The 27474-nt window shown below is 45.4% G+C and overlaps 1 protein-coding gene across 1 annotated transcript in view; it reads left to right on the top strand.

The window, feature by feature from the left end:
• LOC139255296 (polycystin-2-like protein 1) overlaps positions 1 to 27474 on the top strand; it is a 231024-nt gene that overhangs the window by 117434 nt on the left and 86116 nt on the right. The window contains exons 7-8 of the mRNA XM_070873897.1: positions 4098 to 4268; positions 22767 to 22948. Of these exons, the coding sequence (XP_070729998.1) occupies positions 4098 to 4268; positions 22767 to 22948 (353 nt within the window). The remainder of the gene's footprint in view (positions 1 to 4097; positions 4269 to 22766; positions 22949 to 27474) is intronic.

Here is a 27474-nt window from a genome sequence, read left to right as displayed (position 1 = left end):
ACACTTCTCCATGTACCCACCTTCTATCAGGAGAACATTGTGTGTAATTGTCCTCATTGACACCCCATCAGGTGTCTGGTCAGGGTGTGCTTGAAATTAGAGCCAGGCAGGTCCTAGAAACATAGAAACATGAAAATAGGTGCAGGAATAGGCCATTCGGCCCTTCGAGCCTGCACCACCATTCAACATGATCATGGCTGATCATGCACTTCAGTACCCCATTCCTGCTTTCTCTCCATACCCCTTGAGACATAAGGGCCATATCTAACTCCCTTTTGAATATATCTAACAAACTGGCCTCAACCTTTCTGTGGTAGAGAATTCAAAACTCTCTGAGTGAAGAAGCTTCTCCTCATCTCGGTCCTAAATGGCTTACCCCTTATCCTTAGACTGTGATCCCTGGTTCTGGACTTCCCCAACATCGAGAACATTCTTCCTGCATCTAACCTGTTCAATCCCGTCAGAATTTTATATGTTTCTATGAGATACTCTCTCATTCTTCTAAATTCCAGTGAATATAAGCCTAGTTGATCCAGTCATTCTTCATATGTCAGTCCTGTCATCCCAGACATGAGTCGCTGCACTCCCTCAATAGCAAGAATGTCCTTCTTCAGATTAGGAGACCAAAACTGTACACAATATTCAAGGTATAGCCTCACCAAGGCCCTGTACAACTGTAGTAAGACCTCCCTGCTCCTATACTCAAATCCTCTTGCTATGAAGGCCAACATGCCATTTACCTTCCTCACCTGTATGTCAACTTTCAATGACTGATGCACCATGACACCCAGGTCTCGTTGCACCTCCCCTTTTACTAATCTGTCATTCAGATAATATTCTGCCTTCCTGTTTTTACCACCAAAATGGTTAACCTCACATTTAGCTACATTATACTGCATCTGCCATGTATTTGCCCACGCACGTAACCTGTCCAAGTCACCCTGCATCCTCTTAGAATCCTTCTCACAGCTCACACTGCCACCCAACTTAGTTTCATCTGCAAACTTGGAGATATTACATTCAATTCCTTCGTCTAAATCATTAATGTATATTGTAAATAGCTGGGGCCCCAGCATTGAACCTTGCGATGCCCCACTAGTCACTGCCTGCCATTCTAAAAAGGACCCATTTATTCCTACTCTTTGCTTCCTGTCTGCCAACCAGTTCTCTATCCACGTCAGTACATTACCCCCAATACCGTGTGCTTTAATTTTACACATTAATCTCATGTGTGGGACCTTGTCAAACGCCTTTTGAAAGTCTAAATACACCACATCCACTGACTCCCCCTTGTCCACTCTACTAGTTACATCCTCAAAAAATTCTAGAAGATTTGTCAAGCATGATTTCCCTTTCATAAATCCATGCTGACTTGGACCGATCCTATCACTGCTTTCCAAATGCGCTGCTATTTCATCCTTAATGATTGATTCCAACATTTTCCCCACCACCAATGTCAGGCTGACTGGTCTATAATTCCCTGTTTTCTCACTCCCTCCTTTCTTAAAAAGTGGGTTGCATTAGCTACCCTTCAGTCTATAGGAACTGATCCAAAGTCTATAGAATGTTGGAAAATGACCACCAATGCATCCACTATTTCTAGGGCCACTTCCTTAAGTACTCTGGGATACAGACTATCAGGCCTGGGAATTTATCGGTCTTCAAGCTCATCAATTTCCCTAACACAATTTGCTGACTAATAAGGATTTCCATTAGTTCCTCCTTCTCGCTAGACCCTCGGTCCCCTAGTATTTCCGGAAGATTATTTGTGTCTTCCTTAGTGAAGACAGAACCAAAGTATTTGTTCAATTGGTCTGCCATTTCTTTGTTCCTGTCCTATCACTGTCACTGCTCCTCCTGCTCCTCCTATCACTGCTCCTCCCCAGAATGAAACACCCACACCATGTGCCATGTCTCGCTGGGTGACTCAGACCAGACACAGTTTGCCACAAAAATTCAAAAAAGTTTGAATGACAAAATGGCCTGAATTTTGCTGTAATACTAATGGCGAAGCTATCAGTGCTCGCCATTATTACACAGTAAATTTGATAGCACATGCACAGTTAAACGCAGAAATCCAGAAGTTGCATTTAGAAATATCCTTCTGCTCCACAGGATGTGCTATTGCAGTCCTGGCCAATAGACTCAGCACTGCGCTTGCTGTACTTGCATCCACTTGTTGTACTTCCCCACTAGCTCAGCACTAAAGGTGGCTGAAAAAGTTAGGGCTGTTGCATTCAGGAGTAAGTGAGTTTTTAACAGCGTAATAAATGATAATTATTGTTGAACAACCTCTCTGGCTCTGAAAAAATAATTTTATAAGCGTGGAGTCTCATTCCCTCAGAAGATAATTCATGTTGAAGATTTTAAAACAAATTAAAATTTAATTGTTTTTTCTGTCTGTCTCTTTTATCTCTCTCCCTTAGTTCTCAATCTTTATTTAGCATTCTGTATAGGTTTTAAATGTAATTTATATTTATTCATTTATACTTCCTGGTTTGGACTTTGCGTGTCTGAGTAAGGATACTTCAGTCTAATTGGTTGAAGAGACTTTCTGATGTTTCTCCAGCTCACAGATGCCACAGATCCCCTGTAGGGGGCGCCATGCTGGAAAAGACACTGGGGTTGGAATTCTGTATTGCCCCATTTGGGGACGGTAACCAAGTCAAAGCGGGACTTCCTGCAGACGGCGCAAAAATCCCGCCCCGGTCAAAAAACTGAAGGTACCGCCCCCTAGAGGATATGGAGCTCAATGTCGGCCGCTCAACTTCCTCTCGGGGGCGGGACCAGGGCGGTTGCACGCTATGCGGCCTCGGCAGTGAGCTCCATGCGAGCTCTGCAGTGGGATGAGGGACCTCCACTATGCCACTGGGAATGCAGGCTGCTGTGGTCGCAGCCAGGCACAGAAGCGGAGTGCCGGGCTGCACCATCGCGGCATGGACCCCGTGAAATAGGCACTGTAAGGCCGGACCGGTAAATCGGCCTGGGACAAAAATGTCGCTGCGAACGCCCCTTTACTTTTTGCCCTGTGAGCATAGTGCGGCCTGGTTCTCGACCTGTCAGGCTGGCACTGACATCGCCCATGGCGGCCTCATGGGGCACTGCCCAATTTCCACTGAGGGGCAAAAATGGATTGCATCGCATGCCGATGACGTCATCATCACCGCCGCAGCAGCCTGGGGCGCTGCCAGTTTTGTGCCTCTGCTAACTACCATATAATATCGTGGGAGCCAGTAGTGACCCGCCACCGCCCCCCCCCGGCCCGTCCCACCCCGGCGAGTGAGAAATCGTTAGCATCCCTGGGGTGCTAACTTGAGGTGCAAACGATGCAATTTTTCCCCTTCTGCTGACAAGCCCACGAAAAGTCTCTGGGCATTTGTCAGCAAGTTGTATGACAAAAGTCGTTCCCTTGTCACTGGGAGCAAAATCCAGGCCAATGTTCTTGGGACTCAAACTTATGAATTACTGATCGCGAATCAAGCAGCCAACTGCTTGAGGTAATCTTTTGATTATTAAAGGGTAAATTTTCTGATTGCGTATTCCTGATGCGGAGCACTATTTAGCGACACTTGATCCCAGTGGGAAGCATTGTGTTGAGAGCACACAGTTGGGAAATCTATCTTTGAGTTACAATTAATTTATCTTAGAATGTAGAATTATGCAATTTACAGTTATAACTCATATATCAATCAATAAATATAACTGATGTATCATTTATAAATATAACAAATATATCAATTTATAGCTGCATTAAGTTACAGATATAACTAAGATATTAATTTGCAGATATAATAGCCATATCAATATGTATAATGAATGTATATATCTATATATATATATATATATAATAAAGCAGATTTATCAATTTACAACAATAGGTAAATACATTTACAGATGTAATAGGTGTATTAATTGACAGATATGTCAGTTGAAGTGAAGGTCCCGCTTGTCACTGTAACATGGACAGAATATTTGCCGCTTGTTAGATGAGGTTACAGGTCTATAACAGTAACAAATATTATTTTCTATTAACGTTTGGTTTCTAAACTTTTTAATTGTCGTGAACACAAAGCCCCTTTTCTGATTTTCTGTTGCAGCTTTCCCTGCTTTCTATAGGTTTCCATATTTTCCGCACTATTAAAGTGAACATACTGATGGGAGCACTGTTGACGGATCCTGAATCCTACGCTGACTTCGAGTTTTTGGCTTTTTGGCAGACCCAATACAATAATATGAATGCTGTCAACTTGTTTTTTGCTTGGATCAAGGTAAATAAGTTTTAGTCACAATTAATAAGAAAAAAACACTCCTTTACATAGCACCTTTTATTTCCTTTGGATGTCCTAAAGCGTTTTATATTCAATGGATTTCTTTTGAAGTCTAAACATTTATAGAAACATAGAAATTTACAGCGCAGAAGGAGGCCATTTTGGCCCATCATGTCCACGCCGGCTGACAAAGACCCACACGGCCCTTAGTCAGCAGCCCTGAAGGTTACATATAAACCAATGACCAATGGCGGAAAGGCAAAGAGCACACAGCCCAACCTGTCTGCCTCACACAACTGCGACACCCCTTATACTGAAACATTCTACACTCCACCCCAACCGGAGCCATGTGATCTCCTGGGAGAGGCAAAAACCAGATAAAAACCCAGGCCAATTTAGGGAGGAAAAAATCTGAGAAAATTCCTCTCCAACCCATCGAGGTGATCGAAACTAGCCCAGGAGATCACCCTGACCATATTTGATTCCCTACAATACTTACCACTATATCAGCGCCGTCCAACAAAATGTCATCCAGTCTAATCGCAATTAACAGCTCTAGGTCCGTAATCCTGCAGGTTACAGAACTTTAAGTGCCCATCTAACCATTTCTTAAAAGTGGTGAGGGTTTCTGCATCCACCACTCTTCCAGGTAGTGAGTTCCAGATCCCCACAAAGAATAAAGAAGCCCCCCTCAAATCCCCTCTAAACCTTCCACCAACCACCTTAAAACTATGCCCCCTAATAATAGACCCCTCCACCAATGGAAATAGCCCTTACTATCCACTATGTCCAGGCCCCTCAATATTTTATACACCTCAATGAGGTCTCCTCTCAACCTCCTCTGTTCCAATGAGAACAAACCCAGCCTATCCAATCTGTCCTCATAACTAAGATTCTCCATTCCAGGCAGCATCCTAGTAAATCTCCTCTGCACTCTCTCTAGTGCAATCACGCCCTTCCTATAATACGGCGACCAGAACTGCACGCAGTACTCCAGCTGTGGCCTAACCAAAGTATTATACAATTTAAGCATATCCTCCCTGCTCTTATATTCTATGCCTCGGCCAATAAAGGCAAGCATTCCGTATGCCTTCTTAATCACCTTATCCACCTGGCCTGCTACTTTCAGAGATCTATGGCCTACCACTTAATATGTACATCCTTTCCTTATTAGCCCTCCCAAAATGCATCACCTCCACCTCTCTGAATTAAATTCCATTTGCCACTGCTCTGACCACCTGACCAATAGATTGATATCCTCCTGCAGTCCATGATTTTCCTCTTCATTATTAACCACATAGCCAATTTTAGTGTCATCTGCAAACTTCTTAATCATACTCCCTATATTCAAATCTAAATCATTGATATATACCACAAAAAGCAAGGGACCCAGTACTGAGCCCTGCGGAACCCCACTGGAAACTTCCTCCCAGTCACAAAAACATCCATCAACCATTATTCTTTGCTTCCTACCTCCAAGCCAATTTTGGATCCAACTAGCCACTTTGCCCTGGATCCCATGGGCTTTAACCTTCACGACCAGTCTACCATGTGGGACCTTATCAAAAGCTTAGCTAAAGTCCATGTACACTACATCGTATGCATTATCCTCATCGACCCTCTTGGTTACTGTTGTATATGGAGAAAGAATCAGACTGAACACCGAGCTCAAAGTAAAGTGTGACCTTAGTCTTTTATTGCAGGTCTCTAGAGTGCCTCTCCAACCTGTGAAGCCTCCTTAAATACCTGTGCTCCCAAGGGATTATGGGATCCCTTGAGACTCCAGGGGATGAGCCCTCTGGTGGCTGTACAGATTAAATACAAATATACATATATAACAGTTACCTCCTCAAAAAATTCAATCAGGTTAGTCAAACCCGATCTTCCCTTAACAAATCTGTGTGACTGTTCCTAATTAATCCTTGCTTTTCCAAATGTAGATTTATCCTGTCTTTCAGGACTTTTTCCAATAATTTTCCCACCAATGAGGTTAGGCTGACAGGCCTGTAATTACTCGGCCTATCCCTTTCTCTCTTCTTAAACAAGGGTACTACATTAGCAGTCCCCCAATCCTCCAGCACCATACCCAAATCCAAAGAGGACTGGAAAATGATTGTCAAGGCCTCTGCTATTTCCCCTTTACTTCGCTCAACAGCCTGGGATGCATTTCATCTGGGCCTGGTGACTTATCTACTTTCAAAGCTGCTAAATCCCTTAATACTTCCTTCCTCACCATATTTATTTCATCCAGAATATCACACTCCTCCTCGATTGCAGAATCTGTATTGTCCCTTTCCTTTGTGAAAACAGATGGAAAGTATTCATTAAGAACCCGACCAACATCTTCCGCCTCCACACAAAGATTACCGTCATGGTCTCTAATAGGCCCCACCCTTTCTTTAGTTACCCTCTTACTCTTAATATATTTATAGAACATCTTAGTGTTTTCCTTAATTTTACTAGCCAAGAATTTCTCGTTGTCTCTCTTAGCATTCCTAATAGCCTTTTTAATTTTGCCTCTTAACTTTCTATATTCCTCTAAAGATTCTATAGTATTTAGCCATTGGTATATGACATAAGCATCCATGTTTTTCTTTGTCCTCCCCGGTAAGTCGCTAGACATCCAAGGGGCTCTAGAATTATTATTCCCAACTTTTTTCTTTAAGGCCACATATTTGGCCTGAGTCTTCCGGATCTCCTCCTTGAATGCTTCCCACTGTTCCGACACTGATTTACCCACAAGTAGTTGTTTCCAGTCTATTGTGGTCAAATCACTCCTTAACTTAGCAAAATTAGCATTTCTCTAATTCGGGACTTTTATTCCAGGCCTATCCTTGTCCTTATCCATAACCAACTTGAATCTGACTGAATTATTGCCACTGGCATCCACGTGCTCTCCCAGTAATACCCCTTCAACCTACCCAGCTTCATTCCCCAAAGCTAAATCCAAGACCGCCCCCTCTCGTGTTGGTCTTGCTACATACTAACTAAAAAAGTTCTCTTGAATAGGCAAATGCAGCAATTGATCTACACACAGCAAACTCGACAAACAGGAAATGACTCTTCAAATAGTACCTTGGATAGCATTTTAGCAGGGAGTTAAGACCTTGATTTAACATCTCATCTGAAAGACAGCACCTTCAGCAAAACAGCACTTAACAATAAGGATGAGAATTTTAAAATTGAGACGTTGCTTAACTGGGGGCCAATGTAGGTCAGTGAACACAGGGGTGATAGGTGAACGGGACTTGGTCCGAGTTAGGACACAGGCTGCCGAGTTTTGGATTACCTCAAGTTTACATAGGGTAGAATGTGGGAGGCCAGCCAGGAGTGCATTGGAATAGTCAAGTCTAGAGGTAACAAAGGCATGGATCAGGGTTTCAGCAGCAGATGACCTGAAGCAGGAGTGGAGACGGGCAATGTTATTGAGGTGGAAATAGCCGGTTTTAGTTATGGCGTGAATTTGTGGTTGGAAGCTCATTTCAGGGTCAAATATGACTAAGCTTGCGAGCAATCTGATTTGGCATCAGACAGATGCTAAGGATGGAATCAGTGGCTAGGGAATGGAGTTTGTGGTGGGAGCCAAAGACAATGGCCGCGATTTTACGAACCTCGGCAGGTCCGTGGCGGGTGATGTTGGTGGCAGGTTCCGACCCCACTGCAGGCTTCATCCCGACATCGAAAATGAATTTCTCTTGTTTGGGCTTGTTAAGCCCGCCCAGCGTGTTTCCTGACCAATTAGAGGAAGCGGGTCTGGTGACTTCATTTGATGACATGCCATCAGCTGGTTTCCTCAAAGGGACCATGGCCAACTTTCTTTTGACATTTGTGCTGTCAGTGTTCCATAGCATTGAGGTGCAGCAAACACTGACAAGCACTGCATAGAGGTGCAGGGCTGTACTCAGGGTCTTCTATGACCCCCTCCAAACACAAACGTTCAATGGTCTCAATAGATTACAAAACGTTAGTAGAAAGCCACACTGAACTTCATCCTGCTGTGCTTCTCATCACATGCCCATCACTCTGCCTTCCCTCCTGCGCATCCTTACTCACCAACTCCATGAATCTCCTCCCATCCCTCTCTATCTATATTATCACATCCCCATCTCACTAGCCAACCCTCAGACTCACCCTCATCCTTACTGCAATCATACCAACTAACAACATACAAAGGTAGGCTCTTGGGTGTTTTATGCAATGTTCATGTAAAATTTCTGTTAATGTGGTGTCAAACATTGAAACCTTTATTTGCGTTCTTGGACACATTTTGTGCACCTTTGGAAGTGGCTTAGTGAGTTTCAATGAATGGTGAGACATAACGGTATTCCCGCAATGGTGATGAGTGTGAAAGGAATGGCTTGGGCATTGTAGGGATGCTTAATGGTGTTAGTGTGGGGTGGTGCCAACCTAGCACATCATGTGGCAGCCAGGGTGTAGAGCTTTAAGTGAAGTAAATCTGGCCATGGTGAGGCCATCCCTGGCCGCCCGGCAGCAATGTGCTCGATGCTGATGCCCTCTGTCCTGTGCAGGATTGGGCAATTGTGGAGAAGGTTGAATGTGTTGTTGTTGGTGTTGCTGGTGTACCCAGTGCTGCTGGTGTTGGGCATGATCGTGGTCAGATTCTGAGGACCAAGTTGAGAGAGTATAAAGGGTACCCATGCTGATGGAATAGATGGCAAGTGAAGTAGAGATGATAGAAGCGATCTGTCAATAGTGAGTGAGGTAATGAGGTCAGACTGGATGGAGACTTGTGTAAAGACTTGCAGCATGATGAGTCTGTTGTGGAAATGCAATAAGCAAGAGTTTGTGGGTGAGGGAAGATATCTCTGTAAGGTGGGAGCTTTTACTGTACATTTGAAGCTGTCAACTCAACAGCTGATTCAATGGCCACTGTACTCCCTCCTCAGCTTGACAGACGTGGTCCACGAGCTGCGTGGACTCCATGGGGAAGCTGTCAAATGCAGAATGTGAGCTCAAATTCATTCATGTGGCTCTAATTGGGTCCTGTGCTGTGAACTCCCGCTGCATGACAGGTCTGCTTAACACTGACAGACCCGCCATTGGGTAAAGACGCGTGGCAGCAGGTTCACAAGAGGCCACCATCCACTGCAGAAAAAAAGCACTTTCCTATCTGACCCACCACCGATCACGCCCGCTCGCCCCCAGCAAAATCCAGCCCGTTTTGGTTTAGTTGGTAGCAATCTTGACTCTGAGTTGAATGGTTATGGGTTCAAACCCCATTGTGGATTTGAGCATAGATTGGAAACTTGGTGCTGTATGCAGGCTTGTCTCTGATCTGTGCTGTCTCTGAGAATTGGATTGATGAAGTTAGCCTATATTGAAATTGGTAAAGTGGTTTTCCTGCAGCTGTGCAAAATAATGTTTTGCTACAGCGCATGTCCTGTTCTCCTTGTTAACTGTCTGTGAAATGTCAGTTGAGAAGAAATCTAGTTAAATTCAGAAGCCTTTCACTGGTCACATTTCTCTCCATATCATACTGCCAGAGGTCGTGTTCCATATTGGTACCAATGACATAGGTAGAAAGAGGGATGACGTCCTACAGGCAGAGTTTAGGGAGCTAGGAGAGTGATTAAAAAGCAGGATCTCAAAGGTAATAATCTCCGGGTTACTGCAAGTGCCACATGCTAGAAATTGGAGGATAGAGAAGATGAATACGAGGCTGGAGAAATGGTGCAGGCGGGAGGGCTTATTATTCCTGAAGCATTGGGATCATTTCTGGGGGAGGTGGGACCTGTACAAGCTGGACGGGTTGTTGGGACCAGTATCCTCGCAGGAGGGTTTGCTAGTGTTGTTGGGGAGGGTTTAAACTAGCTTGGCAGGGGGATGGGAACCAGAGAATAGATTCAGTGGGGAGAGAAGCAAAGCTGGAATTGGGCAGCAGAAATATCGAAAGTGAATTTGGAAGACAGAGGAAACAAGGGCTTGTAAATAGACAACAAGGAAGTTTGGCATCTCTAAATGGTATATACTTCAATGCAAGGAGTATAGGGAATAAGGCAGATGATCTGAGAGCACAGATAGACACTTGGGAGTACGATATTATAGCCATTACTGAGTTGGCTGAAAGAAGGACAGGTATGACAGCTCAACATTCCTGGTTACAGGTTTTCAGACGAGATAGAGAGAGGGATAAAAAAGGAGAGGGGGTCGCAGTATTAATTAAAGAAACAATTACAGCTGTGAGAAGGGATGATATGTTAGAGGGGTCATCAAATGAGGCCATATGGGTTGAAATAAAGAACAAAAAAAGGGCGATCACACTACTGGGAGTGTACTATAGACCCCCAAGCAGTCAATGGGAGATAGAAAAACAAATATATGGGCAAATTACTGTAAAGTACACAAACTATAGAGCTATAATAGTGGGGGATTTCACCTACCCTAATATTAACTGGGAAAAAAGCAGTGTCAATGGGACAGAGGGTGCAGAATTCCTAAAAATGCAATCAGAAAAACTTCTTTAGCCAGTATGTAACAAGCCCAACAAGGGAAGAGGCGGTTCTGGACTTGGTTTTGGAGAATGAAAAGGGGCAGATAGATGGGGTATCAGTGGGAGAGCATTTTGGTGCTAGTGATCATAATTCACTAAGATTTAGAGTAGTTATGGAAAAGGACAAAAGTGGACCAGGAAAACAAGTTCTCAATTGGGGTAAAGCTAATTTTGCTTAGCTGAGATGAAATTTGGCCAAAGTGGACTGGAAATCGCTACTTGATGGTAAATCAGTGCCCATGCAGTGGGAGGCATTCAAGGAGGAGATCCTGAGGGTACAGAGCAAGTACGTTCCCTTAAAAAAAAAGGTGTGTCTAACAAATCTAAAGCCCCCTGGATGTCAAGGGAAATACAGGGTAAGATAAAGAAAAAAAGGGAAGCTTATGACAGATTCCGAGAACTCAATACTGCAGAGACTCTAGAGGAGTATAAGAAGTGCAGGGGTGCAATTAAAAAAGATATCAAGAAAGAAAAGAGAGAGCATGAAAGAATGTTGGCAAGTAAAATCAGGGAAACCCTAAAGATGTTTTATAAATACATTAAGAGCAAGAGAATAACTAGAGAGAGAAAGAGTGGGGCCTATTAGAGACCATAAAGGAAGTCTGTGCGTGAAGGCAGAAAATGTGGGTATGATTCTTAATGAATTCTTTGCATCTGTTTTCACAAAAGAGAGGGATGATGCAGACTTTGCTATGAGGGATGAGAAGCATGAAGTATTAGATGAGATAAACATAGTGAGAGAGGAAGTATTAATGGCTTGGCAGCTTTGAAAGTGGATAAATCCCCAGGCCTGGATGAAATGCATCCCAGGCTGTTAAGAGAAGCAGAAGAGGAAATAGCAGAGGCTCTGACTATCATTTTCCAATCCTCTCTGGCTACAGGTGTGGTGTCGGAGGATTGGAGGACTGCTAATGTTGTACCTTTGTTTAAAAAGGGAGAAAGGGATAGACTGAGTAATTACAGGCCAATCAGCCTAACTTCGATGGTGGGAAAATGATTGGAAAAAATCCTGAGGGACAGAATAAATCTTCATTTGAAAAGAATTGGATTAATAAAGGACAGTCAGTATGAATTTGTTCAGGGAAGGTCCTGTCTGACTAACTTGATTGGAGTTTTCGAGGAGGTAACCAGGAGGGTCGATGAGGGCAGTGCGCATGATGTAGTGTATGTGGATTTTAGCAAAGGTTTTGATAAGGTCCCACATGGCAGACTGGCCACGAAAGTAAAAGCCCAGGGAAAAGTGGCAAGTTGGATCCAAAATTGGCTCGGAGGCAGGAAGCAAAGGGTAATGGTTGATGGGTGTTTTTGTGACTGGAAGGCTGTATCCAGTGGGGTTCCGCAGGGCTCAGTGCTGGGTCCCTTGCTTTTTGTGGTATATATCAATGACTTGGGGCTAGATTTTCCATTATTTTTGCATGCATACTGCCCACTTAACATCCATTTTATCACTGAAATGAGATGTAACGCCCATATATTGCCCATTTAGGCACAAAATGGAAAGTAACACCCATTTCTCGGACACGTATCAGCAAGCGTTACTTTCAGCATGTACTTAACGCTGATAAAAAAATAATACCGTCCGCCCACTTTTTTGGGGCGGAAAGATCAGAATGGGTGACACCAACGCCCATAATATCTCTCAGCGTTACTTCCGGCACGTAATTAACACCAAGATTTAATAATATTGCCCGGCATAAATTTGTCATAAATATCACATTTGCCGAAACTGATGCCCAGAAAATCGCCCATCCTTACTTTCGGCACCTCACACACATCTCGCCGACAATATCGCTCGCCGAAAAAACCGCTGTGAAAAAGTTGAACTGACCGGAACTACTCTCAGCGGTATGGACACCATTTTCTCCGGTCGCATCATTAAAAGGCTGCTCTGCTTTAACTTCAGGGGAGTTTGGATGTACTCTGGAGGTGTTTTAAGGTGATGTGAACATCTGAACAAACATCTTATCATATTATGGACGATTGGAATTTACATTTAGGTGTCTTAGTGGGACATTCATTGTTTGTGAACAATCGGTGTAATACAGATAGCTATTGGAATGGGGCCTGTCATTTCTCAGCCTCTCTTGATGACCACGCACATGCTGCGGACTCGAGGTGGCAGAAGGTGCATTCGACAGCATCATGTGCCCAATGTAAGATGTGCCAAACTTATGAGGAGGACCAGACGTTACACCCCCTGCACTTACAGGGAGAAGCATTCTTACCTCAACTTGTGCAACACCACCTGCCTTCGGAGACTGCGCTTCCACAAAGAGGTTATCAGTGAGATATGACAGCTCATCAGGGGAGATCTGCAGCCTGCCAGCACCATCAGGACTGCACTGTCCAATGAGGTCAAGGTCAACATGGCACTTTCGTTCTATGCATCGGATTCCTTTCAGGCCTCAGCTGGTGACATTTGTGCTATATCTCAGCATGCCACACATTTCTGCATTAGACAGGTCACTGAAGCCCTATATGCATGCAGGATGGACTTTATCAGCTTCCCTACGACCAGGGAGGCACAGACTGAGAGGGCTTTAGGATTCTACCGAATTGCTAACTTCTCCAAGGTGCAGGGAGCAATAGACTGTACGCACATCACGATGCAGGCACCTTTTCGGGATGCAGAGGTTTTTAGGAACCGCAAGGGATTCCACTCCCTGAATGTGCAGCTCGTTGTCGACCACCAGCAAATTATTATGGCAGTGAATGCTAAATTTCCGGGCAGCATCCATGATGCTCACATCCTGCGTGAGAGCGTTGTATCTGACATGTTTACCAATCAGCCACAAGGTCAATGCTGGATGCTTGGTGACAAAGAATATGGCCTCGCCACCTGGCTGATGACCCCCCCTGCGTAACACCCAGACAGAAGCCGAGAAACGATACAATGAGAGCCACAGATCCACTCGCAATATCGTCAAGAAAATCATTGGAGTGCTTAAGCAGCGCTTTAGATGCCTGGACAACTCAGGAGGAGAGCTCCAGTACTACCCTAAGCAGATAGCTCAATTCGTGCTGGTGTGCTCCATGCTGCATAACTTGGCTATCAGGAGGGGACAAGAATTTGCCAGAAGGGACTGACGGTCCACCTCAGGAGAGAGAGGAAGAGGAGGACGAGGAGGTGGACGCTGACCTCGGGCCAGACAATCAGGCTGACGCTGAAACCATGCCCCCATCCCCCTCTAGACCGCAGGAAAGGGCCCGTGGTGGCTACATAGCTGCAAGACTCTTACGTCAGCTCATAAATGAGCGCTTTGGTTGAAAGAACATTCGTGGTATTTGCAAAGCTGCAACACTGCTGGGTGTGCAGGTCATACATCAATGGTGTGCATCGCTTTGGTGACAGTTAAAGTTTAAGTTGATTTAAGTTAAGTGTAATTATACCCTTTCATGTTAAGGAATCACCAGTGTGTCTGAGACAATGCGCAACAAGGGTATGTTAAATAAAAAACATTTAATCCAACCATTTGTCTGAAATCATAAGTATATCTGTAAAAAACACCCCGCCCCACCCCACCACAAATTTATCACATTTACGTCATTATAATGGTCCCCATTTCTCACAAAACTGAACACAAATGCAAACCAACAAGGTAGCCCCCTCGGCCCTTGCCCCGACCATCCCACCAAATTAGTAGCAGCAACCTAAAAATTTTCCCCAGACAACCCCTGCTCTCATGCACCTCACTTTCCTTCACTCCCCACTCGCTTCTCCTCCCCACCTCTACCCCTTCCCCTCCTGACTCCAAGCCGCCTGGCTGAGGAGCTCCTCAGGCGAAGCTTCATTGGGGAGGATGACGACAGAACCGCTGCTTGGACAGATACGGAAGAGGACGGTCCCAAGAAGCAAGATCTTCCTCCTGGCTCTCATGTGTTGTTGGCAATGGGGGTGCAGCACCTTGGGGTGCAGTGCTGCGCTGCAGGACCACTGGGAGCCCTCTGCCACCAGTGTTCCTGGCTAACAGCTCCAGGGCCTCCTCCATCCCTTCCATGTTATATATTATTTGTTGGACAAAAGCTCAGTGCCAACTACATTCTTGGTGCTTAGTAGGCTTTTTGCTGCTAGTGAATCTCCCTCCTACCTCCCACAACAGCCAGACAAGCACACACCACACCCACACATGCTTTCAGCTCCCTCTCTCTCTGTTTCCTCTTCTGCACCTGTAATGATGACCCCTGACCTCCTGAATCATGGGAAACAAGCATTGCCATGCTGTTACTAAGGACGGCGACACTTTACGGCAGAAGGTCAGAGAGTTTTAACGCTAACGCCCATTTCAGATCACTCGCGGTAACGCCCATTTTTATAAATGGAAACTGGGGGGTTTGAAAATGGGTGATAATCCAGCAATCTGAAAACCATATTTACCGCCCACACCGAAAATAACGCCCATTTTTGGGCGATCTGCACAAAAGTGGAAAATTTAGCCCTTGGAATTGAATGTTGCAGGTATGATTAAGAAGTTTGCAGATGAAACTAAAATAGGCTGTGTGGTTGATAATGAAGAAGAAAGCTGTGGATTACAGGAAGATATCAATGTACTGGTCAGGTGGGCAGGACAGTGGCAAATGGAATTCAATCCAGATAAGTGTGAAGTACTGCATTTGTGGAGGTCTAACAAGGCAAGAGAATACACATTAAATGGTACGACACTGAAAAGTGTAGCGGAATAAAGAGACCTTAGGGTGCAGGTCCACAGATCCCTGAAGGTAGCAGTACAGGTAGATAAGCTGGTTAAGAAGGCATATGGAATACTGGCCTTTATTAGTCGAGGCATGGAATACAAGAGCAAGGAGGTTATGCTTGAACTGTATAAAACACTGGTTACGCCACAACTGGAGTACTGCATGCAGTTCTGGTCACCACATTACAGGAAAGATGTGATTGCACTGGAAAAGGTGCAGAGGAGATTTATAAGAATGTTGCCTGGACTGGAGAATTTTGGCTATGAGGAAAGATTGGAGATGCTGGGTCTGTTTTCTTTGGAACAGAGGAGGCTGAGGGGAGACCTGATTGAGGTGCAAAAATTATGAGGGGGCTGGATAGAGTGAATAGGAAGGACCTGTTTCCCTTGGCAGATGGGTCAACAACCAGGGGACATAGATTTAAAGTAATTGGGGGGAGGTTTAGAGGAGATGTGAGAGATAATTTCTTCACCCAGAGGGTGCTGGGGGTCTGGAACTCACTGCCTGAAAGGGTGATAGAGGCAGAAACCCTCACCACATTTAAAAAATACTTGGATGTGCACTTAAAGTGCCATAGCTTACAGGGCTATGGACTAAGAGCTGGAAAGTGGGATTACGCTGGATAGCTCTTGATCGGCCGGCATGGACACGATGGGCCGAAATGGCCTCCTACCATGCTGGAAATTTCTATGATTCTATGATATAATAGTTGATGCTATATCTGTATAGGTTGTTTCTAGAAGTTGCTCAGCAGCAAGTCACATTCAGTCACAGCTTTCTCTTCTTGGTCAGGTTACCATGGTGGGAGCAACTAGCAACAAATGCTTGAGAAACAAGAGTTGATAGCCTGGTAGCACAGAAACCATCAGTAGAGAGAACGTACCTCTGCCATGGGCAGTCAGCTACCTTGGGCACTCAGGGAGCTGTGCCTGAGAATGGTCAGGCTAACTAAGAAGGCTACCCATGACATATACCACTTATTAAAGTAGGACCTGCAGACAAACACAACCATTAGGGTTGCTACTGCAATGACAGTTAAAGTAATTACAGCACTAAGGGGTCAAAATAGACAGTTTCTTAAACGATAAGGGAATAAGAGGTTATGGGGAACGGGCAGGGAGGTGGACCTAAGTCCATGATCGGATCGGCCATGATCGTATTGAATGGTGGAACAGGCTCGAGAGGCGTATGGCTTACTCCTGCTCTTATTTCTTATGTTCTTATGTTCCTAAATTCAATTGCTACTGCCAGCCGATACAGCTGAGGAGAGGCGGTAAATGGGTGCAAACGGCTGAGCACTGGCTTTAGGCGATGTTGCCGCCTGCTGGGAAATTCCGTTGAGTTTTTTCAGCGACGCAAAGAATTACCATCTTGCCTACTATCGCTATGGAAGTCATGACGTCAATAAGCGTTCAACGCCTCGCTGGTGCCGGTCACGTGAAATTCCGCTTTTGCGCCTCACTTACCGGCTGGCAAGGAACATGCCACAAAAAGTATGCATTCACAAGTCAAACTTACGATGCCGGGCGGTATTTAACCAGAGTTGCAGCCAGGACACAGAGGTCGCGGTGAGTTCTGTGTTTCTCCTAGCACAGTGCATAGGTGTTGGCGTGCTGTGGCTGGTGACTACTCAGCTTGACTACTACCATTTCGGCAACATTGCTGGGTTCCAGGTCAGATACATTGGCGAATAACATCTCGTTGTTACCTTCTGCAACTTAATAGGGGCAGTGCTGGCACACTACGTCGTCCTGTGGCGAAGACGTCGGCTACACAGACAGGTTATGGCCAATGTGGGTCCACGCCAGAAGAAAGGTCGCAGACATCAGGGCAAGAGGCCTTAGATGTGCAGGGTTTACCGTGCGCATTACTCTTACCTTGATATGTCCGAGGAGCAGTGCATAAAAAGGCTGTGGAGGTGGTCACCGAGCTCTGCCACCTCCTGTACACAGACCTCGAAGCTGACATCGGCACCAGGACCTCACTGACAGTGCCAGTGAAAGTGAAAGTAGCACTGAACTTATGCTATCAGGTCTTTCCAAGCTCCTGTAGGCGATATATGCAACATCTCGCAGTTTGCAGTACATTGCTTCATTCGGCAGGTGACCGACGCTCTCTACAGCAGATGAATGAACTACGTAAAGTTCAGCATGTCCAGGGAGAACCAGGATGAGTGCTCCCGTGGCTTCGCCAGGATAGCGGGCTTCCCCATGGTTCAGGGGGCCATTGATTGTATACATACGGTATTGCCGGCCTCGCCCCACAATGGAGAGGTGTTTCGTAATCGCAAGGGCTACCATTCCCTCAACGTCCGGTTGGTGTGCGACCACAGACAGATAATCCTCGGTGTCAATGCACGCTATCCTGGCAGCTGCCACAATGCCTTCATCCTGCGGGAGAGCAGTTTGCCACGACGGTTCCAGCCACCACATGAAGAGCGTGGCTGGCTCATCGGCGACAAAGGATATGGTCTCGCCAGCTGGTTGATGACACCCCTCCGCAATCCCACCACTCCTGCCGAGCAGCGCTATAATCACAGCCATGCCGCAGCCAGGACCTCTATAGAGCAAACTATCGTGGTTCTGAAGTAGCATTTCTGCTGCCTTGACCACTCTGGAGGGGCATTTCAGTACTCACCTGATAGAGTGTCCATGTTCACCATTGTGTGCTGCATGCTGCTCAACCTGGCCATCATGAGGGGTGAGCCATTACCACCAAGGATGGCAGCTCAACTTCAGAAGGACGATGACGATGAGAAGGAAGATGAGGAGCTTCAGCCACAGTCTGACACTGTTGTGGCTTTAAGGGCTGCTCATCAGAGACTCATCGTACCTCGATTCCAGGGAATGACGCAAGGGGTGTCAAATGGCCAGCTTATTCACCTGGCAATGTGCTGAAGACATCGCGCACCACCCTCCAAGCTTCCGTGTATATAAATTGCATCACAAGAATGTGACAATTTCACATAACGTTTATTCACTACAAAAACCATAGTGTGCCATAAAGAAGCACAACAAAAAGCAATTAAAAGCAAAGTATTAATAAAACAAGACCCCTTCAAACATCATCACCCACATCCAAGTGCAACTATTTACATGCCTTCAAATTGCAACAAGGTCAGAAAGTGGTGAACTGGCCACTATCACATAATTGTTTAGTGTGTTTTGCGCAGTGATTTCCTACCCCTTCCCTCTCCCCCCCTCCCCCCCCCGCCCCCACGCCTATTGTTCCTCCTCAATGGGGTCTCAGTGCCTGAAGCAAGGCTGCTTGAAAGTTGCTCTGTTTGCACCGCTGACACAACTGATGGCATAGTAGCGTGTCCCCTAGAAGGCCCGGCTGCAGACTGCACCACCTCAGCATAGGCGGCAGCACTCTGGGCTACATGGGTTGCAGAGAGTGGCAAGTGCAAAGGCAGAATGATGTAATCCTGAGAGAGGACATCATATTCCATCAGGCCTGACATGCTGCTACTCCCCCGAGGCAAAGCCTGAGTATTTGGAGTAATCTGGGTGAGCACAGATCGCTGCCTTGCTTCGGCACCATTAGTTCCCCGATGGGCTGATGGGGCCCCAAACACAATGGCAGTGGTCAGTGTTTGCATGGCATCAAGTTTACTCTGCAATAGGTCAGACTGCGACTGCAGCAAAGCACTGAATTAATTGATGCAATCACGCACTGACAACATGACAGAATGCAGTCCTTGCGTGGCTTTGGCCGAGTGTTCAAAGGCTACTGCCACATCAGCCACATGTCTGGGACCCCATGGTCCATCATCCATTGGTATCTACCAAGGAGGGACGCAAGTGTAAAAGTTGAGGTGGACTCCTGCATCCTCACAGCAAGTGCATCAAGACTCTCGGGCATCCTTGCCAATGCACCCAACAGATCGCAATAATTGTCCTGCGTCAACCTGCAACTTGGTCTCCTCATCAGAGTGCTGCTGAGCATCACTCAGGCACACACTCACCGTCCAGGGAGCTGGCCCCTGGATTTTCCCTCCCCCGTGGCGTTGCCACAGGCCACTGGGTCCCAGAGCCTCCAACTCCCTGACCACGCCTTCCTCCACTGAGGTGCTGGCCTCACTCTCTGATTCCGCTGCCTCATCACTAACTGCCAGTGAGGTGTCCTCCACTTCCTCCTCCTCTCCTCCATCGTCAGCACTGGGTGGCTGATGTACAGGTTGCTGGGCATCTGGTTCATCATCTGAAAGTACAAAGCCAGAGAAGAGTGGTTAACTGCAGGGGAGGGGTGCAGGAATGTAAAAGGCGTTGTGAAATGCCAATCATGGAAAGTAGTGAAGGATTATGGTGTCAGGGCTAAGTGGCCTGCTGGAAGATGCAAAGGTCCTCAACATACGGTCACTGTCCCAAGGGAACTCGGCCTCACTGACCACACTGCACCCACTTGTGTGCCCACCAGGGCCGAGACGCGTTCCTCCACCATTCTGAGGGGTTGCAGGTCAGGGTCCCCTCCTCCAGTCCGCATTTATTCCCTTCGGTTATTCGCTAGCTTGGCCTGCAAGAGTAAACAGAACATCAGGGTTAGTGCCCTTCTATCCGTCTGTCCGAAGTGCCTTACATAGTTGAGTACATGTTACTGGTCTTCACAGGTCAATGTAATTTCGAATAGCTGCGTGCACTTGGTGTGGCAATGCTGGAATTAGGGGGCCAACATCTAACAGTTATAGTGAGGCTACTGTCTTCCACACATATATGAAGCCTGAGCATGTAACAAGATGAGGGGTGGGTCTCAACAATGGAGTAGAAAGGTTGACTGCGCATGTAGGCCCTTGGAGTAAGTGAGGCTGCAAATGCGATCATCCACGTACAGCATGCGGTCAGACACATTCTGATTGAGGAGAGACTGCATATTGAGCTCAGAGCATGGCATGCTCAGGTTAATGTAATAGATACTCACCATCATCATCGTTCCACTTCTTCCTACATTGGATGGCTGTCTGGGCACTGTGTTTGTAGCAGAAACGACTTCCCTCCATAATCTCCAAAAGGCCTGTGGCTGTGGCCTCCAGCCCATCTCAGTCGCAGCAATTAACGTCACCTCTCCAGTGCATCAAGGAGTGCATCCATGGCGGCGGTGGAGAACCGGTGAGCGCGCTGACAATCTGCCCCCTCTGAGTAAGAGTGCATAGGAAGCGAAGATAAGCACGAGGCGATGCCAAGCCCTATCACCGCCTGAATTGAATCCAGATGGCGCCAGTATGTCTGTGATGCAGTTATCGTCTGGATGTTACTGCCCCACTTACCACCATTTACCGCCTCGAGAGTAGCGTGTAATGCCTGATTTACAACTCCAATCCCCTCTTTAGGCAGAAAAACTAAATTTTGCGGTTGGTGGCGGTAATTATTGCCGGTCAGTAAAATCACAGACAGTACTGAATTTCGACCCCTAAATTTCTAATTAGCAGCGTCCTTCTAGTGCTCTCTAGGGAAATGTATGATCTGGCCTGAGCCAATCTACAGTGCACCATGTCATCAAGGATACCACAAATACCTTTCTGTCAAACATAGCTACCGAGTTCCATTTCCTTTTACAGCAGCAGAAGGAAAAGCAAAGGCAGTTTTCTCTCTTAATGTTGGCTTTCCCATGGTGCAATGTGTGATTCTATCCATGTAGCCCTCTGCAGGTCCGTGGACCATGACCAAGATATGGCACTTATAAATAGAAAGAGATATGTTTCCACAAATGTTGAAATGGTATGTGGTGCTCATGTGAGCATCATGGATATGAAATCTAAATAGCTAGGAGTTCATATGAGTCATTCAATCTAAAATGGTCACGTCTGCCAGCTTTTCAAGGGACAATTAAGGTTGTATGAGTGGCTCTTGATACATCTGGCGCTTGATTGATGCTCATTTCAATGGAGTGTACCAGAAGGCCCCATCAGTGCAAGAGCAATGTAATGTTGAGTGTAAGAAGTGATGGGACTGTCTGGTTCATTGCTGTTTGTGAAATATTCTCCTTTCCAAAGCAGGCCCCATAAGGTACAGTGTGTCGTACTGGCCATTCCACAAACTCCATCACCCAACGATCCCATCTCAGCATCACTACCTAAAGCCTGCAAAGCTTACTACCCTTTAAACATAGAAACATAGAAAATAGGTGCAGGAATAGGCCATTCGGCCCTTCGAGCCTGCACTGCCATTCAACAAGATCATGGCTGATCATCCACCCCAGCACCCCCTAAAGCTTCCTCATAGAGGATTAATAGGCACTGTTGCCCAACCCGACCACTAATGTATTGAAATTCCTTCCTATTAAAAGGTGGCTTCTCCAGTAAAGAAAGGACAGACAGCTTTTATCAAGTATGCACTGTGCTACAGTCATATATGGCTTCACGCTTCTGGCTATGGCAGTATGACTGTTGTCCTAACCTCACCACCATTATTAACACAAAGATCCTATCCCGTTTTCTCTGCTAAATGGTTGCTTTGCATTTTGAAAGTCATGCACAGATCTTGGCACCCTTACAAGGATAGATTACAGGTGACACATCTCATTAGGCCTCAGAGGAAACAAACTTTATATGCTAAATGATTACTTGTGATGCCAATTTTAATCTGACCTGAAGGAGGCTCATTAACAGTTTCCTGTGCTGAAGGTTTGCTTTTCTTTAGCAAATCATTCATGATCCCTAACAGCTGACGTAGCCAATAAATGCCACTTTTGGTAGCTTTTGCTCCTTTACAGCAATGCTAATGGTTTCCCTGAACATTCCATTCACAGTGTTAGTCATAGCTTCCCCAGCTTCCCATTTTTACTACAGCAATTTAATCTAGTTGACTGCTGTGAATATTGTTAATTTTGTTCTCCATTACTGAGGCTCCCATTGGGGAACTGGATTTTACCTGCCATTGCTGCTTGATACTGCTCGCTCCTAAGCCATTTATGTCATTAAATACATTAAAGTACTTTATTCCGGGTATAACTTTGCTATTGAAAAAAGTTAGGAATAGATTTTGCAGATTTTTCACATGTTAAGAGTAACTTCACAGTGTATATTGTTTGAACTTTTGAGTTCAAAGCTCATGAGGAAACTAAGTAAGCTGATTAAAGCTCAATCTACAATTAGATGGTCTTGCCTCCATGTTGGCCTTTTTGTACAATAATATTTCTTGGAATATTCTCTTCACTGCTATAGTCCAAGTTTTAGTTCTTTCAGCAGTATGCATTCACTGATCTAAAATATTTACAGGGGTTAGAACTGGATGTCCCTTGCAATTGTCTCAAGATGACTTCACATATGCATCTTTTAATATTTCTCTTCTTTTACTCAGATCTTCAAGTATATTAGTTTTAATAAGACGATGACCCAGCTATCCTCAACCCTGGCACGATGTGCTAAAGACATTCTTGGTTTTGCAATTATGTTCTTCATTGTTTTCTTCGCCTATGCTCAGCTGGGATATCTTCTGTTTGGAACCCAAGTCGCAAACTTCAGCACTTTCCTCAAATGCATGTGAGTACTTTTCAGCTTCAGGCCATTCTGAATGATAAAAGTAAGAAAAATTGCACAACTATAACTGCATAAATCAGTTAAATCAGTTTATTCTTTCCAGTTATAACCAAAACATAATCAGTAAATTAGAGCAAACTAGTAAGGAAATAATATACCTGTTAACTCAAAACATATATCTAATTGCTAGATTTCAATTAGATGTTAGAAAAAGTTAATTATATTTAATGCTGTTCATATGATTGCATCTTTAGAATTTTTCTGGAGAGTAGGAACTGTTACATTTGTTGTGTTTCTTGCAAGGAATCCAATGTGATTGGCAGCATTGGTCCAGCAATGAGAGGAACATGATTTGTTCACATGGATGGTGGGCTAGAATTATATTACAGGATTAATTTCACGAGATTCCACTGTCAGCACGAAGCTTCACTAGATACAAGCACATATTAAGAGATAAAGTTACAACATTACAGTCCATGTCACTGTTAATGAAGTTCTGTGGCAGCAGCAGAGTCTCATAACATTATTCCTTACATCTTAACTTGATCTTACATAAGTAACAGATGTTTGAGGGCCCATGTGGTTCCAAGTTAATTTTAAGGCGTAAGCCCTAAATCAATGAAGGATTTGCTTCCGTGCTTCCGTACTCCAATCGCTAGCCACATTATATATACAGCAGATAAATTCTTAACTTCCCTTTGCAAAACAATAGTCAATATAATTTCCGGATTAATACAGATACAATTTGCACTAATATAACACCTTTCACAACCCCAGGATATTCCAAAGTGCTTTACAGTAGTCACTGTTTTAATGTGTATAAACATGGCAGCCAATTTACACACAGCAAAATCTCACAAATAGCAATGAGATCAATGACCTAGTAAACTGTTCAGTGATATTGGTTGAGGGATAAATGTTGGCAAAGGCAATAGGGAAACTTCCCTACTCTTCTGGAAATACTGTTGTGGAATATTTTATGTCTATCTGGCGTGTAGCTTGAACTCAGATAATTCTGATTCAGAAGCAAAAGGGCTACCACTGAGCCAAGGATAATACTGAAGTAGTTGTGTGTATTGATCTTTACTTTTTCAAACTCCAGCCATAGTAATGCTTGATGCATATTAAACAGGATGGAACTGTGTTAGAAACGGTTTAAATTTTGCAGGGGATGGCTTTGTACAGATAGTTTGCAATGCACAGCAATATATATGTGACATCAAATATAACAGTTGAGGACAATCATTTGTCATTTGATATAATTGTGTACAACCAATCCAATGATTAAATAATAGTATTATGTGATATTATTCACAGTAAGTCAGAGGTTATACTGTTGCAAGGGGATGGTGCTTGGGTGCAAAGGTGGAAGAGGGTTTAATTCTCAACTGGAAAAAAACAATTTTTATAAGAAACCTTCCCAGAGAATTAAATGCCTTTTCTTTGGTCCTAGAAAATAAATAGCATTTTCTTTACAATTTCTTGTAAATAAATAAATAATAAATAAATCATTTTGTTCTATCACATGTCACACACACACACAAATAAATGTCTGCATGTTCTTTACCTTTGCTGTCTCTCTGTTCAGGTTGTGTGTTTTTATAAAGGCACAAAATTTGTAAAACATAAGAATTGATGAAGCTAATTTGCATCTCATCTTTCCAAAATATCTGCGGCACAGTATTTAGTGTTTCTCTGGGGCCAATTTTCAGTACCTCACCGCTCGCTGCTGCCGACGGCCCACTCCCGCCGACATTCCTCCTGAAGATCCGACCTGCGCCACTTTCGGGGTGGCCTGGAGCGGGCAGGAGGAGAGAGCCGCCGGGAAGCGCCTGCTGACGTCAGCGGACGGCCGAGTGCCACAACTGAGCTCCCGTCCGCCAAGCTCCCAGATTCTTGTGGGCGGGAGTCGGCAGCAGAACGGGGGTGGACTGCTGGCTGGAGGCTGGTCTCTCCCCGACGGTGAGTATGAAGAACCTGAAAAAAAGTGAACATTTTAATACTTTTTTTCCAACAGCGACTTACCTGGATGGGATCCCCTGAAGGTCTTCGGATACTTTTAAAATGTTTTGCTGTTGTTTTTTTTTCAGGTCTTCGACCCTCCATGGGCCCGACTCCATCCTCGGCGGCACTTGGGCAGCAAGCGCCTCTGCCGCCGAGAATGAGACCTCCCGCCCACTGTCACCCAGATTGGCGGCGTACATCTTCCATTTGCCGCCCACCAACTTTCGAGGGACCTTCTTCATGAATATCCCGCCCAAAGTACCGTCCGGTACCTCGGGGGCCATCGGCGACACTTTGGGCAGCACTTGGGCCCCTATATGTTGAACAAAAATCAGGACTTTTATCCAGTATCTTTCTCCAAACTTGAATCATGGTGCAGTCCTTCTAGAATTTCTGCTGTTTATACATTAGTTATTGGGTTTCCCTTTTTATTTTTATGTTCTGACATAAAATAAATGCATTTAAATACTTATAAAGTAAAAACATTAAACAATACCAAAATTCAAAATAGAAAGTTTCATTATCACTCTGAAAATCCTATAATCTACATCAGAAAAAATGAGTTCCTGCTTGCTTCATCTTGTTTAGTCAATTTATTTTATTAAAAAAAGATTTTCAGTTAATTTCACTGCTTCATACAATGACTTCCTTGTTATTATCCCTGTCAGTGCTACTCCAGCAGGTATTGGGGGGAAATGAGGAGGGATTATATACAGAAAGTCTTGATGTACATTCTGAATGGACAGGCTTGCTGTCAATCAATAATTGCAAGTTGGACGGATAGGTGCACGCTGGGAAATATCTTCTTGCATCTCTTCAGCTAACAGAATGATAGCCAAGAGGAACCTAAGGCTTCTCACAGAGGTAAATACATTGTAAATACACCAGACACTGCTGTAAATTTTGTAATTTCTACATCTATTATGTCTCAAACCTTATTTCTCTTACAATGTTCTAAGTTAGCGAGAGGTCAAGATGGCAGTATGTAACATTTTTCAAAAAATATTTGGTTACCTACTGCTCCTTGCTATTGATAGCTGTTTGCTATCTGCAATTTTTTATAGGACATTTTTTGAAATTGCTGATTGGTCATTTTATTCCTGTTTGCTGTATGTTGAATGAAATTAAAGTTCAAGAAGCAAATGAAAATGTGCTGAAGAATTTGCATGAGTTACACAATGTGAGAACAAAGTCTGACACACAAAGTGTGACAGAGGATGTGTGAGGGACAAAACATGTGGGCTAGAGTTTCCTCTCAAACCCCCCATTTACCGCCCGGAAATGCAAGTTTCCTCTCAAACCGCCCATTTAATGCCCACTTACCGCCCGGCAGTAAATTCCAGTCATTACCGTCGGGCAGTATATGATACTGTGCACCCATTTATTACCGCCCAAAATGGAAGTTTCATCATTTAAGATCCGTTTACCACCACACCTTAATACCGCCCTGAAAAAGCAGGTCTTACTGGATCTTAAATGGGCGGTTTGGACACAGATCTGACAGATTTGTTTGATATTACACAGATCTTTATCGTTCTCCACAGTTTGATGTATTTTTAAATGGTTTGTAGTATTTTCCAGTGTTAGGCAATAATATAAATGGTGTAATAAAGCCTTATTTACTCCTTTAGTCTCTCACTTGGTAGTCTCATTCACATTAGTCCCTCTTGCCCCCCCGCAGTCCCTCTTGCACCACCTCAGTCCCTCAACACCTACCCCCGGTCCCTCTCGCCCCCCTCCCTCTCCCATGTCCCTCTCGCTCCCCTCCCTTCCCCCCGGTCCCTTTTGTTCCCCCCTCCCCCCTCGCTCCCCCCCCCCTCTCCCTGGTCCCTCTCGGCCCCCCCTCCCCCCGGTCCCTCTCTCTTCCCCCCCCCCTCTCCCCGGTCCCTCTCGCCCCCCATCCCCCCCTCCCGCCTCCCGCCGGTCCCTCTCGCCCCCCCCCTCCTGCCGGCCCCTCTCACCCCCCCCCCCTCTCCCCGGTCCCTCTTGCCCCCCACCCCCCCTCCCGCCAGTCCCTCTCGCACCCCCCCACCTCCCGCCGGTCCCTCTCGCTCACCCCCCCTCTCCCCGGTCCCTCTGGCCCCCCCCCTCCCCCTCTCCCCGGTCCCTTTGGCCCCCCTCTCCCCGGTCCCTCTCGCCACCCCCCCCCCCCCCTGCCTCCCTCCGGTCCCTCTCGCTCCCCCCCCCCTCCCCGGTCCCTCTCGCCCCCCCCTCCCCCCTCTCACCGGTCCCGCTCGCCCCCCCCTCCCCCCTCTCGCCGGTCCCTCTCACTCCCCCGGTCCCTCTCGCCCCAAATTGCTCCTCTGACTCTATCCTTTCTGCTACTTGTCCCCTGACTCCACATTCTCTGACCTTTTTCATCAGTCTATTATGGGGTACTTTATCGAAGGCCTTTTGAAAATCTACTTAAATTACATCTATGTATTACCATTGTCGACTCTCTCTGTAAACGCTTCAAAAAATTCAATGAGATAGGTCAAGCAAGACTTTCCCTTTTGAAAGCCACGCTGACTATATTATTATTG

This window comes from Pristiophorus japonicus, chromosome 3 (genome assembly GCF_044704955.1).
Source record: "Pristiophorus japonicus isolate sPriJap1 chromosome 3, sPriJap1.hap1, whole genome shotgun sequence".
Lineage (NCBI taxonomy): Eukaryota > Metazoa > Chordata > Chondrichthyes > Pristiophoridae > Pristiophorus > Pristiophorus japonicus.
The sequence above is the reverse complement of the archived record's forward strand: the minus strand, read 5'-3'. Positions and strand labels throughout refer to the sequence as shown.